At 34.9% G+C, this 12,373-nt stretch overlaps 1 protein-coding gene across 1 annotated transcript in view; it reads left to right on the top strand.

Annotated features, from left to right (window-relative positions):
- The window catches only part of PAPPA2 (pappalysin 2), a 385,692-nt gene that overhangs the window by 154,537 nt on the left and 218,782 nt on the right, over positions 1-12,373 (top strand). The window contains exons 7-9 of the mRNA XM_051998898.1: positions 4,431-4,920; positions 8,931-9,059; positions 12,147-12,238. Of these exons, the coding sequence (XP_051854858.1) occupies positions 4,431-4,920; positions 8,931-9,059; positions 12,147-12,238 (711 nt within the window). The remainder of the gene's footprint in view (positions 1-4,430; positions 4,921-8,930; positions 9,060-12,146; positions 12,239-12,373) is intronic.

The raw sequence follows: 12,373 nt of genomic DNA, 5'->3' as shown, positions 1-12,373 counted from the left end.
CACTTTCATGATCCCTCTTTTCACTTCACTCACATATATATACTAGCACTGATTAATTTACCTGACAAAGGGAATCTTTCTTATCTTTTCAAATAAGAAAGGGAAAAAAAAGATTCAGAATTGTTTCTTTACAATTTTCTGAATCCTTTTCCCTAAAGGGAGACATCACTAGTGCTCTCTTTATCTTCACATAATCAGCATCATAACATGAGCATCAACACTGACATTATCAGTCTTAGTATATTTTTTTATCATTCACAAAGAACCATTGTGCCATTTGCTATCAGAGCTAGCATTGTTAGAGATATAGTTCCTTCTTGATGGCTTGTAACCTAAAATCAGACCGAAAGATTGAAGCTAATATGATGAAGAGCTAAAAGGGTTCCAACAATTGCCACTTTTGATATGCAAGAGAAAAGAACCTTGAAGAAGACTGCAGGAGGTAAAAAACCTTGATTGGCTGTATACAATATCTTAAATCAGAGTTTTCTGGGAAGAATGGAAAAAAGAACATAAACTTTGCACTGGCACGATATCTGAACAATTTAGATTGGCATTTCATGAAAGACTATTTTTCTGCAGCAAACAGTTTGTCCTGTGCTGATGTTTTAGGACCTGTTTCTTTCTTTGGCCCTTTATTTATCTTTGAATTCTTGGGAAAAAATTCAAAGATCTCCTGGGTCTACACATCAACAAGAAGTCAAAATAAAGAGGAATTCTGAACTTTAATGCTTGCTAAATGATATGGATCAAAGCACTTTAGTTTCCTTTTAATTTTGAAAATGTGCATTTATTAAGCACTTACTGTGTGCCTGGCATAGTGCTTAATATCGGGAATATAAATACAAGACATCAAGACAATTTCTAACCACAAGGAATTTATATTCTAAAAGAGAAAGACAAATTATAAGGAGATGATAAGCAAGGGAGGGGGACCCACATGGGACAAAGCTGTTGACAAAGAGGTAGAGAAGTCTGGAAAGTGAGTTGAGCTGGGAGCGAAGGGAAGATGACTGGGATTGCTCATGAAATGACAATAAAGTTAGAAATTCATTCACCCAGTCAGGAAAGCAAGTTCCAGGGGAGAGTGATCTTAAGATGAAGTAAGATTTCTGACCTCTAAGAAGGATCTTCCTTCTAAGTCTTCCTTCAGTTAAGTAGGGACTGATAATGTTATTTCCTAATTCTTTGGTCTATACCATGACCTAGTATTTTTGAAATGTCTTAATATACTTTTATCTTCTTCTTTGAAAAGGAGAGGAACTATGGATATGAAACACTACATTTATTGAACTATTGGCTGTTTTTTTGAGCTTCTTTTCCTTTTTAAAAACTTATTAATTGTCATGAAGAATGCCTGAGAAAAGTGGGGAAAGAAATGTAGAAATTAGAAAATGTAAATAAATATATAAGAAAAAACAAAAAAATAAAATAATTGGGAAAAGTACATTAGCGATGATGAAATCTTTATACATTTCACTCAGAAACAAACTCATGGAAATATTTACAAATAATATCATTCAACCCCATTCAACAGTCATTGATAATTTAATAATGTGCTAGGTGCTATAAAAGGGAAATGTCCAAAAAAAGGAATAGAGCACAGTTACTTCCCAGAGAATTAACAAACTGGTAGGCGAGATGCCAGATATAGGAGTACACACCTATATCCCAGTTACTGGGGAGTCTGAGGCTGGGGAAATAAGGATGGAGAACTCTGAGTTCCAGTAGGCTAGACCAATTAGGTATCTGCACTAAGTTCAGTTTCACACCAATACGATGAGCTCTCCCAGAAGAGAGTCATCAGATTGCCAAAGGAGGGGCAAACTGGCTCAAGTCAGAAAAAAACAAAGTTCCTATGCCAATAACAAGTGGGATTAGCTCCATGAGTGGCTGCTGAACATCCAGCTTGGATAAGATGGGGAGATCTAGTCAAGGGAGACACAAGCTGAGTTAAAGACAGAGAAAGGATACACATAGAAAGACAGAGATACACAGAGACAGAGAAGGGAAAGATAGAAGGGGAGGGAGAAAGAAGGTGAAGAGGGAAAAGGAATAAGAAAAGAGGAGGAGGAGGAGGAAGAGGAGAGAGAAGGAGAGGGGACAGATACACAGAGAGATATACATAAAGAGAGAGAGAGTGGGGGCAGAGACAGAGACACACACAGAGAGACAGATATATATATATATAAAGAGATACAGAGGCAGAGGTAGGGACAAAGATAGAGGGAGCATGAGAGAAAAGGAAAGAGATAGATTAATACAAGTAATTAGATAAATCACTATAATACCAATTAGAATGTTGTGTATCATAAATTATATTCAACATCTTAGAAAATTCCATTGATTATTCCTGGTCATATGACCTCTTGAAGTTTTATGATTTGTGTTCCTTTACAGATATTTGTAAGGCTATATGTTGTGATGGTCAGATCACTGGCCTTTGAGTCAAGAAAAGTTGTTTTAATTGTTCCTGTGACAAATATTCACAGTGTAACCCTTGGTTAGTCAACTAATTTCTTAGTATTTCTGGTAATTCATGATAAAACATGATAGGTTGCTAGCCTTTCAGTTGTTAATGTATGTCTCTTTGGTAGAGGGAGTTTCCACACTGGGAATTCCTTAAAATGATGAAATTTTAGATTTCACCTCCCTACCCATACATGCTCCTTTACATATAACTTGGCAATTGAATATCAATATTGATCTCATTTAATAATGCTTGTTTTTTCTCTTGTCCCCAACTTTATGGGCAGATTTTTATATATTCAAATATAGCATGGTGGCACAACAATATAAATTTTAAAAGCAATCTAAAAAGTGGGCTGCAAGAAAGATAGATTATAAGCCAGTGTTCATGGATAGGTGAGATGCCAAGTTGAAATCTAAACAATCAGAAAGAAATATTTTGCAGAGTGGGTAGACTCAGAAAGCATTGTGTCTAACTTTAATTAATTTAGAATTTATGTTGAAACAGCGTTGAAATTAGTCTTAATAGTTTTTTTAATAATCTATCAGTAATTATGTATTAAGTGCCTAATATGTGTCAGGCACTGTACCAAGTGCTGGGGATGCAAAAATGCACAAAAGAAAGTCCCTTTCTTAAGAAATGCACAATCTAATGAAAGAGAAAACATTCAAACAAATATGCACAAGCAAACTGTACATACAATAAACAGAGAATAATTAGCAGAGTAAAGACTTTAAAATTAAGAAGCTTCCTATACAAGATGGGATTTTAGGTGGGACTTAATATATAAATAATAATTTATATCCAGAAATTGTAATATAATAAAAACAACTTAATATTGGATTCTGTAAGGACATCTACTATACAACACTTTGGTAACCTAGTTTTTGAAGCAAGAATTTGTTCTGATCTATTTTCATACTTTTAATTTGTTTTTCTCCCCCATTCCAAGGATATGTTTTTAGAGCTGGATGATTAGGTTGGACCTCAGCATGTTTGATAGATGTATTGATCTATTATTGGGGATTTATAAGAAGACATGAATGAGGATCATCAAAGATCAGACATAGACGTTCATAGATCACATAAATTGTAATCTATATAAGAATGAAGAGTAGGATTGTGGTCTACAGGGGAAACTCCCAGATGAATAAATTCTCTCCACCACTGTAGGATAGCACCTTTTATGAAATTTATACTGTTTTAAAGTAGTCTAGAGCCTTGGGTAGCTAGGTGGTACAGTGGATAGAGCACTGGCCCTGACTCCAGGAAGACATAATTTCAAATGCGACCTCAGACCCTTATTAGTTTAATTCTATTTGCCTCAGTTTCCTCATCTGTATAATGATTTGGAGAAAGAAATGTCAAAGCTCTCCAATATCTTTGCCAAGAAGATCACAAGGAATCAGACATAACTGAAATTACTCAACAACAGCAACAGGCGCTTTCCCAGTTAAAGAGGATCTTTAAAGGATCTTCATACAACCAGTATATAAAATATTATATATAATATATATTTATCAAATAACCATAATAATTTATTATATTTATTTTATAAAATAAAAATAATAAATATAAATAAATTATTTATACATGTAAAATTTGAAATATTTATAAAATATAAAATATTACTTGGATTCCTTGAACCCTGATCATTATGGCATGGGGCCACTCTCTATCCATGGTACCAGGCCTGTCATGTGATCTGATTAGATGGAAGGGAAACCTACATTGATACACAGATCTACTGGAATACTGGACTAGAATTAGGGTTATGTGTTGTAGTAACAGAATGACTTTATATCCTTATCTTCATTATTGTGTTCTAATCAATCAAGATAACCTTCCACAGCAAAGGTTTTGCTGTTTAACACAAGCATAGAATTTTATTCTTTAGCTTTCTTTTTTTTTGTCATTATCTTCTTTTTTGTCATTCTGTCCTTTCACTGCCTTTTCTTAGGACCCCCAGATGTGGACCAACCCTGTGAGCCAAGCTTACAGGCTTGGAGTCCAGAGCTTCATCTGTACCATATGAACATGACTGTCCCCTGTCCAGCAGAAGGTTGTAGTTTGGAGCTGCTCTTCCTCCATCCAGTCCATGCAGATAGCCTCACATTGTGGATCACCTACCTCTCCATGGATTCCTCCCAAGCTCTCTTTGACATGGAGGTCTTAATGGAAAACCATGAGTCTGTTCATCTGGGACCCTTGGATACCTTCTGTGATACTCCCCTCACTGTCAAACTTAATGTTGAATGGAAAGTCTCAGGAGTGAAGGTCTACACATTTGATGAGAGGATGGAAATTGATGCAGCTCTTCTTACATCCAAACCTCATAGCCCACTGTGTTCTGGCTGCAGACCTGTAAAGTACCAGATCCTTCGGGATCCCCCATTTAAAAGCAACTCCCCTGTCATGGTGACACACCGTCATCGGAAATTCATTGACAAGTAAGTTGGAAAACTGTCTTGGAATTTTTCTAGTGTTTTCAATGGGATTTTGATTTTCTCTCTTTAGGAATATATAAACACCTACTATGTTCTAGTGGAGTATGATAAAAACTGGGAAAATAAACATAAAACAGTCTCTGTTTCTAAGCAGCTTAGTCAGTTCAGTAGACATTTAATAAGCACATACTTTGTATTAAGTACCAGAGAAACAAAAGTCAAAAATGAGTAACTAATCAGTGCTCTCAATATGAACTTATTAAGTGTCTCCTATATCCTACATACTGAGGGACAAAAGGCAATGCCAGTCCTGAAGGAATTTACATTCTCCTGAGAGGGACAAAATGAGTCCATAGACAAGAAAATATAAACATTAAATGGAAAGTGATTGCTGATGGGAAGAATGTTAGCTTCTTGGAAGAAGTGACATTTGAACTGAGTTTTGAAGGAAGTTAGAGATTCTAAGTGGAGGGAGAACATTATAGTCATGGTGGACAGCTTATAGAAAGGCAAAGAAAAAAAAAGAGGTGAAATGCCTTCCAAGTGGCTAAATTGGTCTTAAGTGCAGTATGATTAGAGGAGAATAATATGCTATAAGACTGGAGGGTAAATTGGAGATAGAATGAAAAGGGCTTTAAAAAGGAAAACAAAAAAGAATTTAGCTTTTGTCTTAAATACAAGGGAAAACCTTCTTGAGGAAGAAGTGACATGATCAGGTCTGTATATCAGGAATGTGAAGGATTCACTTATGTGAAAAAAAAAGTTGGGAGAAAGGAGAGACACAAGATGGGGAAATCACTTAGAAGGTTGCTGCAGGGATCAAGGTCTGATTACTATGGTATCCATGTGAGTGTAGAGAAAGGGATAGATGCAAGATATATATTTTTTTCAAACAAAATCAATGAGATCTGGTAATGCATTGGATATGGGGAATAAAGGAAAGTGAAAAGTTAAGGATCACTTTGAGATTCTGAACTTGGGTAATTAGAAGTATGATGATCTCCTCAGTCAAAATTAGGAAAGTTTGAAAGGGGGAAGAATTTAGGAGGTAAATAAGGGTCTGGTTTGGAAATGTTAGGATTAAGATATCTACAGAAATCATACACTTGGAAAAGCTCAATATCCATTGGATTATGTTCAGAAAAGAGACCAGCACATATAGATATAGAAGTCATCTGAAAAAAAAATAAACCTCTATCAGTTCTTGAGAAGACTGACTGAGTGCAGAGAATATATAGCATGGAATTCTGGAAAACACTCATACATAGAATTGAAGAAAATAATGATTTGGCAAATGATACTGAGAAATATGTAAATGAAAAATAGAGTAAGTTATCATGAAAATTCAAGATATTATAGGTTTCTATTTGAAGAAAGTGGTCAGCAATATCAGATAATTCAAGAATACTATGGACTAAGTAAAAAAAGCTATAAGATTTGGCAATTATTAGATGATTATAACACTGGAGCACAGTTTTAGATGAGTGCTAGGGAAGAAGCCAGATTGTAGTGAACTAAAAAATAAGTGTGGGGTAAGAAAATGGAGGCAATGAATGCAGATATCTTGTTTTAAATGTTAAGCCATGAAATGGAAAAGAGATATAGGCCAGTAGTTTGAGAAGACAGTAGGATTAAATGAAGGGATTTTTATTTGTTTTCTAAAATGCAATAAATCTGGGCATATTTTTCAGCAAAAGGGAATGAGCCAGCAAATAAGAAAGGTACCTTGTCTTTCTAACAACTTTTCTTAGGAAAGTCACTTGCCTCAGTTTATCTCTTCATTCTAATCCATCTTCCATTCAACTTCCAAGATGATTTTCCTGAAGTTAAAGGCTAACACATGCCTTTTGCAGAATAAACTTCAATATCTCCATATTATCTCTGGGATTAAATACAAAATTCTCTGCTTAGTTTTCAAAGCCCTTCATTATCTGAGTTCTTTCACCTTTCCATTCCCCTTATACTTTCATGGTCTCCCACATATTCTGCTAAACAGAAATGCTGTCCTCCTTGCTGATCTTCACAAAGGAAATTCCATCTCCCTACTGTAATTATTTTCATTCACTATCCCTTCCTCCATGCTTGAAATTCTCTCCTCCTTTCTCTCAACTTCCTGGTTTTCCTTGCTATTCATCTGGCTTCTCTCTCACTTCTACAAGCATTTCCTGAGGGGCTCCTTAGGTTTCTACTCTAAGATATCTGCAATTTTTCTATATAGTAATAATATCTTGTATACACAAAGCAGTTTATATATTGTTTCCTCTATGAAAATGTGAATTTCTTCAGGAAAAGAACTGTTTTGGGCTTCCTTTCTGTCTCCAAAGCTTAGCATAACATTTGACATATAGCAAGTGATTCATAAGTGATTGTTGCCTTTACTTGCTTTGGGAAGTAAAGACAGTTAGATATTTGATCTATTCAAAGAAATACAAAGAAGAAACTCAAAGAACAAAATTAATTTTAAGTTCCATCAGCTTGCCATCATCCTGATTGCTTCTAAAATCTACCCAAATCAATTCCTTTTCACATTATCAGTTAGGTTGTGCAATGTATAAACCACTCAGACTGGAATGTCGAAGAACTGAGTTCAGATGTAGCTTCAAATGTTTACTAGCTCTGTGATACTGGCAAGCTCCTCAGCCTCAATTTCTTCCTCTATAAACTGGGGGAAATAATACTGTCATGGTTGTTATGAGGACAAAAGGATTTAATCTTTTTATCCTAAATAATATATATATATATACACTAGTTATTATTATGATGTTGTATATATGTAAGTATATTATGTATGTATGATATATGTAGTATGGTGTATGGTGTGCCTTCTTAATATTTTTCTATGCTAAAACATATGAAAAGATAATTTATTCATTCATTTAACCTAGATTTTACATCTACCTTCCCCTCCACATATATACATATATGGGGTAGTCTGGAAGTGAATGAGTGGAATAGAATGTAAATATAAATGACACAGTCCTTAATTCTAATAGAGAACATGATTACATGATTACAAATATCCATAATATTTGTTATAATAAATAAACTTAACAAATGCCATAAGAAACACTCATAGTTCTATGATGGTCATAAGAGAACTTGAGAATAAAGACTTTCATTTTTGTATTCATTTCTCTAATACTGTATCTGACATATAAGAAACCCTTAATATGTATTGATTAATTGCAGAAAAAGATAAATTCTAGGGATTTTTTTTTAGGGGGATCTGGAAAACCTTTATGGTGAGGGATGGATTTGATTTTGGTTTTAAAGGATGGATAGGATTTGGAGATTATTCCAAATAGAACAGTATTATCAAAGACATGACAGGCTAGAGGCAGAGCCTGAAATGCATATTTGGGGAATGATGTTCTAATTCAATTTGGTTAGAATAAAGGGTCCATTAAGAGAAATAGTAGAAGTTAAGACCTAATTATTACAACCATGAATGTCAGGCTGTAGAATTAGTAATGTATTCAGTAGGTAATGGGGAATTGTAGAGGGCTGAAACTCTTAAGTCGTTGCACTGAGATTGGTTCAAGCACATAGGGCTAATTACTGATTGGACAATACTTTATGGGCATATGCTTGGAAAATGGTCCTTCCCACTATCCTGTGATGGCTCAATGATTGGTGTATACAGAGGATTGTAGGAGGGACTAGGGGATGGCGTAAGACTAGCCAGAGTCACTCTTTGCAGTAGATGAGGAATAAGGCAGTCACAGAGATTCTGCTTCCATCCTGTTCAATCCTGCATCTAAAGACCAAGAATAAAGACTAAGGACTTTTGCTTATCCTGACTCTGGCTGATTTTGGGATGTCTGGAGTGCTAGTGTTGTCATCACAAGGAACCATTATCTTGGGGTTCTTATCAATTTCAAATTTGATGAAGGTAACTCTAACAATGCTGTATAGACTATATCAGTAGGAGAGAAACTAGAAGGGGAGAGCATGTCTTTGTATTATTCCATAAATTGTTTTCAATGTCTCCCCCCCGCCTTTTTTTTGGACAGGGATGTTACTCCTGGTCAGATATATCAATACCAAATTCAAGCTGCAGCTGGCACAGAACTAGGGGAAGCTTCTCCTCCTCTCATCCATATCCATGGAACCCCCTACTGTGGGGATGGGCAGGTGACAGAGTAAGTACTCTTTCCAGTAGAAACTTATGAGCAGACATTCTTGGTTGAATTATCAAGGATTTCTGGCTTAAAGTTTGAGTTTTGACAAATTGTGTGAAATAGGGTAATACATGTCAAACTTTTTAGTTTATCATAGATTCCAAGAATCCAGAGCTTATAATAGCAGGCTGCCTCCCTTTAGCTTTTGGGAGTTGATCTGAATTCCTCATTTTTAAGTTCACATTATTGGAGTAAGTTACTAGTCAGTGATTAAAAGAGGCACCTAAATGAGAGAGCAGATGAATTATAAGCTTCTACTTAATCACAACCTGAGAACCAACATATTAGCAAAGTGGTATATCAGACAGAACATTGAACTAGGTTCCAGAGTTGATTCTGCCACTAACTAGCTAATTTACCTAATAGCTAGCGAGAAATTCAGGAGAAAAGAGTGTACCATTACATTGCTTTACAGATAGAAATATTTGTTCTTGTAAATTTTTCCATCCTATGTTATTGTATTTTGTTTATTTTACTTCTCCCATAGTTACCTAATAAAGCTCTCCTTGAAATGGCAAACTTATCTTTGTTAAATTGAAGGAATAAGGATTTCTTTTTTTCCATCCTCATAACTAGAGACATAGAGTTGTGGAATATCTCTAAAGGCCAAGTTGTGGTGATGGTTATTACAGAGGCCACATGAATATCAATCTTCAAACATTTGGGGAGTTGGACTTATTAGAAAGATGAAAACTTGTGATACAAAAATACTAAGATGGAAACATGAATGCTATTCCTTTATTACTTAGGCTATTTGCTAAGGTCATAGAGCTATCTTCTACCATAAAATGTCCCAATGGAATTGGCTCAACTACTGGATTCTATAATGGCAGATGTCTCAGGTCAACAGCTTTCAAAATTTTCCTTTCAGGCTTACAGGACCAGAAAAATATCATAAGAAGAGTTTTGCATTACAATCATGGTGAAATAATTAAAGCTTTAGAATGTGATTGGAATAATTCATAAAGTTGTGGAACATCTGACAAAGCATCAACAGTGTCTTTGTCAAATTGTGTAGTTTTTTCTTGCAGAACATTGTTATTGTATAGAAAACACTCAGTGCTTCAGGGTCAGCTAGCATTCTGTTCTCCCAGCATTCTATAGTGAAGGGTAAGAGCCATAAGTAAGAGTTTATGTTCATGGGTAAAGCACTTGCACCGACTGGACAGTCAGAGAGGAACATGACTTTCTGGAACACTCCAGAATGACATTTTTCAGTGGACAATGAAAAGTCAATTGCAGTTTGCCTTCTGTAGGAAAAAAAAAATGGGGTTATTCCCCAGAAAAAGTTAGCGTTCTAGCTATTCATGGCTTGAATAATCCTTATGTTGTATAAAAGGAATATCATAAGTATTGATATAGTCATCTAATCAGGTGACATTCCAATTTAACTTAAAAAATTCCCCTTGGATTAAATTGGAAGAGGTAGAACATTGTCCATACATTTATTTTCAGTTAATCTCATCATCAGATTTTCAGTAGAGCATAGTATCATGTCTGGTATCTTCCCAAGTATTATTAAGTTCAATGAAGTATTGGGAAATATGAGGGGTCATACAAATTCTGAACTATGGTTATTTAAATCACAAGTCTTTTCTCATTCCAATCCATATTCTATTTGGCTATGAAAGTCAGCTTCCTAAAGCCCAGTTATCTATACTGTCACTTCTTGACTCAATCAACTTCATTAGCTCCTTCAGGATCAAATATAAAGTGCTCTGGTATTCAAGATTCTTTATAACCTCCCTCCCTCTATTACACACCTTTTCAGTCTCCTTTATATTTTATCTGACCCTCTTCCCATTCTGACTTTTTTATAATTCCTGGAATAAGTCACTCCATCTCCTGACTGGGCATTTGTCTACAATGCTGTAATTGTATAAATGGTTCTGCTGCTCCCTTCATTTTATATTGGTTCCTATAAGTCTTTCTGATCATTAGACTTGATGAGGAGTGTTATTTTCAGTTCAGAGATCACAGTTTAGAAGGATGCTGATAAGCTGGAGAACATGAGAAGGACAACCAGAATGGCAAAAGGCCTTAGACCCAGGTCACATCAAGCTCATTTGAAGATATTTAACCTAGGGAAGAAAAGACTAAAACTGTAAATTTTTTCCATCCTATGTTATGTATACTGTATATTGTATATGTATATTATATTGTATAGGAGAGAACATGCTAACTAATTTAAAGCAATTGAAGGACTGACACATGAAGAAGTAATTAGGTTTATTGTCTTTAGTCCATGAGAGAACAACAAGAAGCATTGGGTATAAGTTGAAAAGAAGAAAATTTAGCTTTGATGTCCAAACAGTCTTCCTAATTATTAAAGCTATCCCTGTGTTTGTCTCAAAAAGTGGTGGGTTCCCTTTTCATGGAGATCTTTTAGCAGAGACTAGATGGGATTTAGATTTAGGATTAAAGGTTAGGTTTGGAATTAGGATTATGGTATTGGCATAGATAATTATGTTTCAGTGGGAATTTCTTCCTGGATTGCCACTGAGCTACTTTCTAATTCTTAAATGCTAGGCTTTTATGAACTGTGTGATAAACTATTTAACCTCTCTGGATCTTAGTTTACTTGTATGTAAAATTAAGAAATTGGGTTAAGTGACCTCTCAGGTCCCATTAAGCTTTAAATCTCGATTCTCTGAAGTCTCTTCTTCCTCAAATAGTATAGATAATAAATATGTTGAAGTTGGAAAGGAGCTTAGTAACTAATCCAAATTCCTCCTCTCTCAAATGAGGAAAATGAAGACAAAATGGTAACATGACTTGCTCATAGTCACTGAGCTTAGTGACATGTATAAACCTATAACCAAGGTCTCCTGATTCTTACTTATCTTATTTAAATACAACAAATATTTTAAAAATTTATGGAAGTTTTGTTGATTTATACAAACTGTTTTAAGAAACAAATAATTATTTCATTAGTTTATTTTAATTTAAGTTAAATTGGATAATGTTGCCATAATTGAACAAGCAATATATTTTAACTTGTTTCACAACAAAGACCAAAGTCATCATTTCTCATTCCATTTCTCTTAGGAATCTGGGAGAAGAATGTGATGATGGAGATTTGCTTGATGGAGATGGTTGCTCTAGAAAATGTGAGAAGGAAAAAGGTTTCAACTGTGTAGGTAAGTTTAGAACATTTTCCTCAGGGGTGTTTTTGGATCTATTTTTTTGTTTGTTTGTTTGTTTTTTGTCAGTGAAAATGAATCCTTTTTTTTTTTCATTCTTGTTACTATTAGCCATTCATTGAGGAGGAGCAT

Source organism: Antechinus flavipes, chromosome 4, assembly GCF_016432865.1.
Source record: "Antechinus flavipes isolate AdamAnt ecotype Samford, QLD, Australia chromosome 4, AdamAnt_v2, whole genome shotgun sequence".
Taxonomy (NCBI): domain Eukaryota; kingdom Metazoa; phylum Chordata; class Mammalia; order Dasyuromorphia; family Dasyuridae; genus Antechinus; species Antechinus flavipes.
This window is presented reverse-complemented; position numbering and strand designations above follow the sequence as displayed.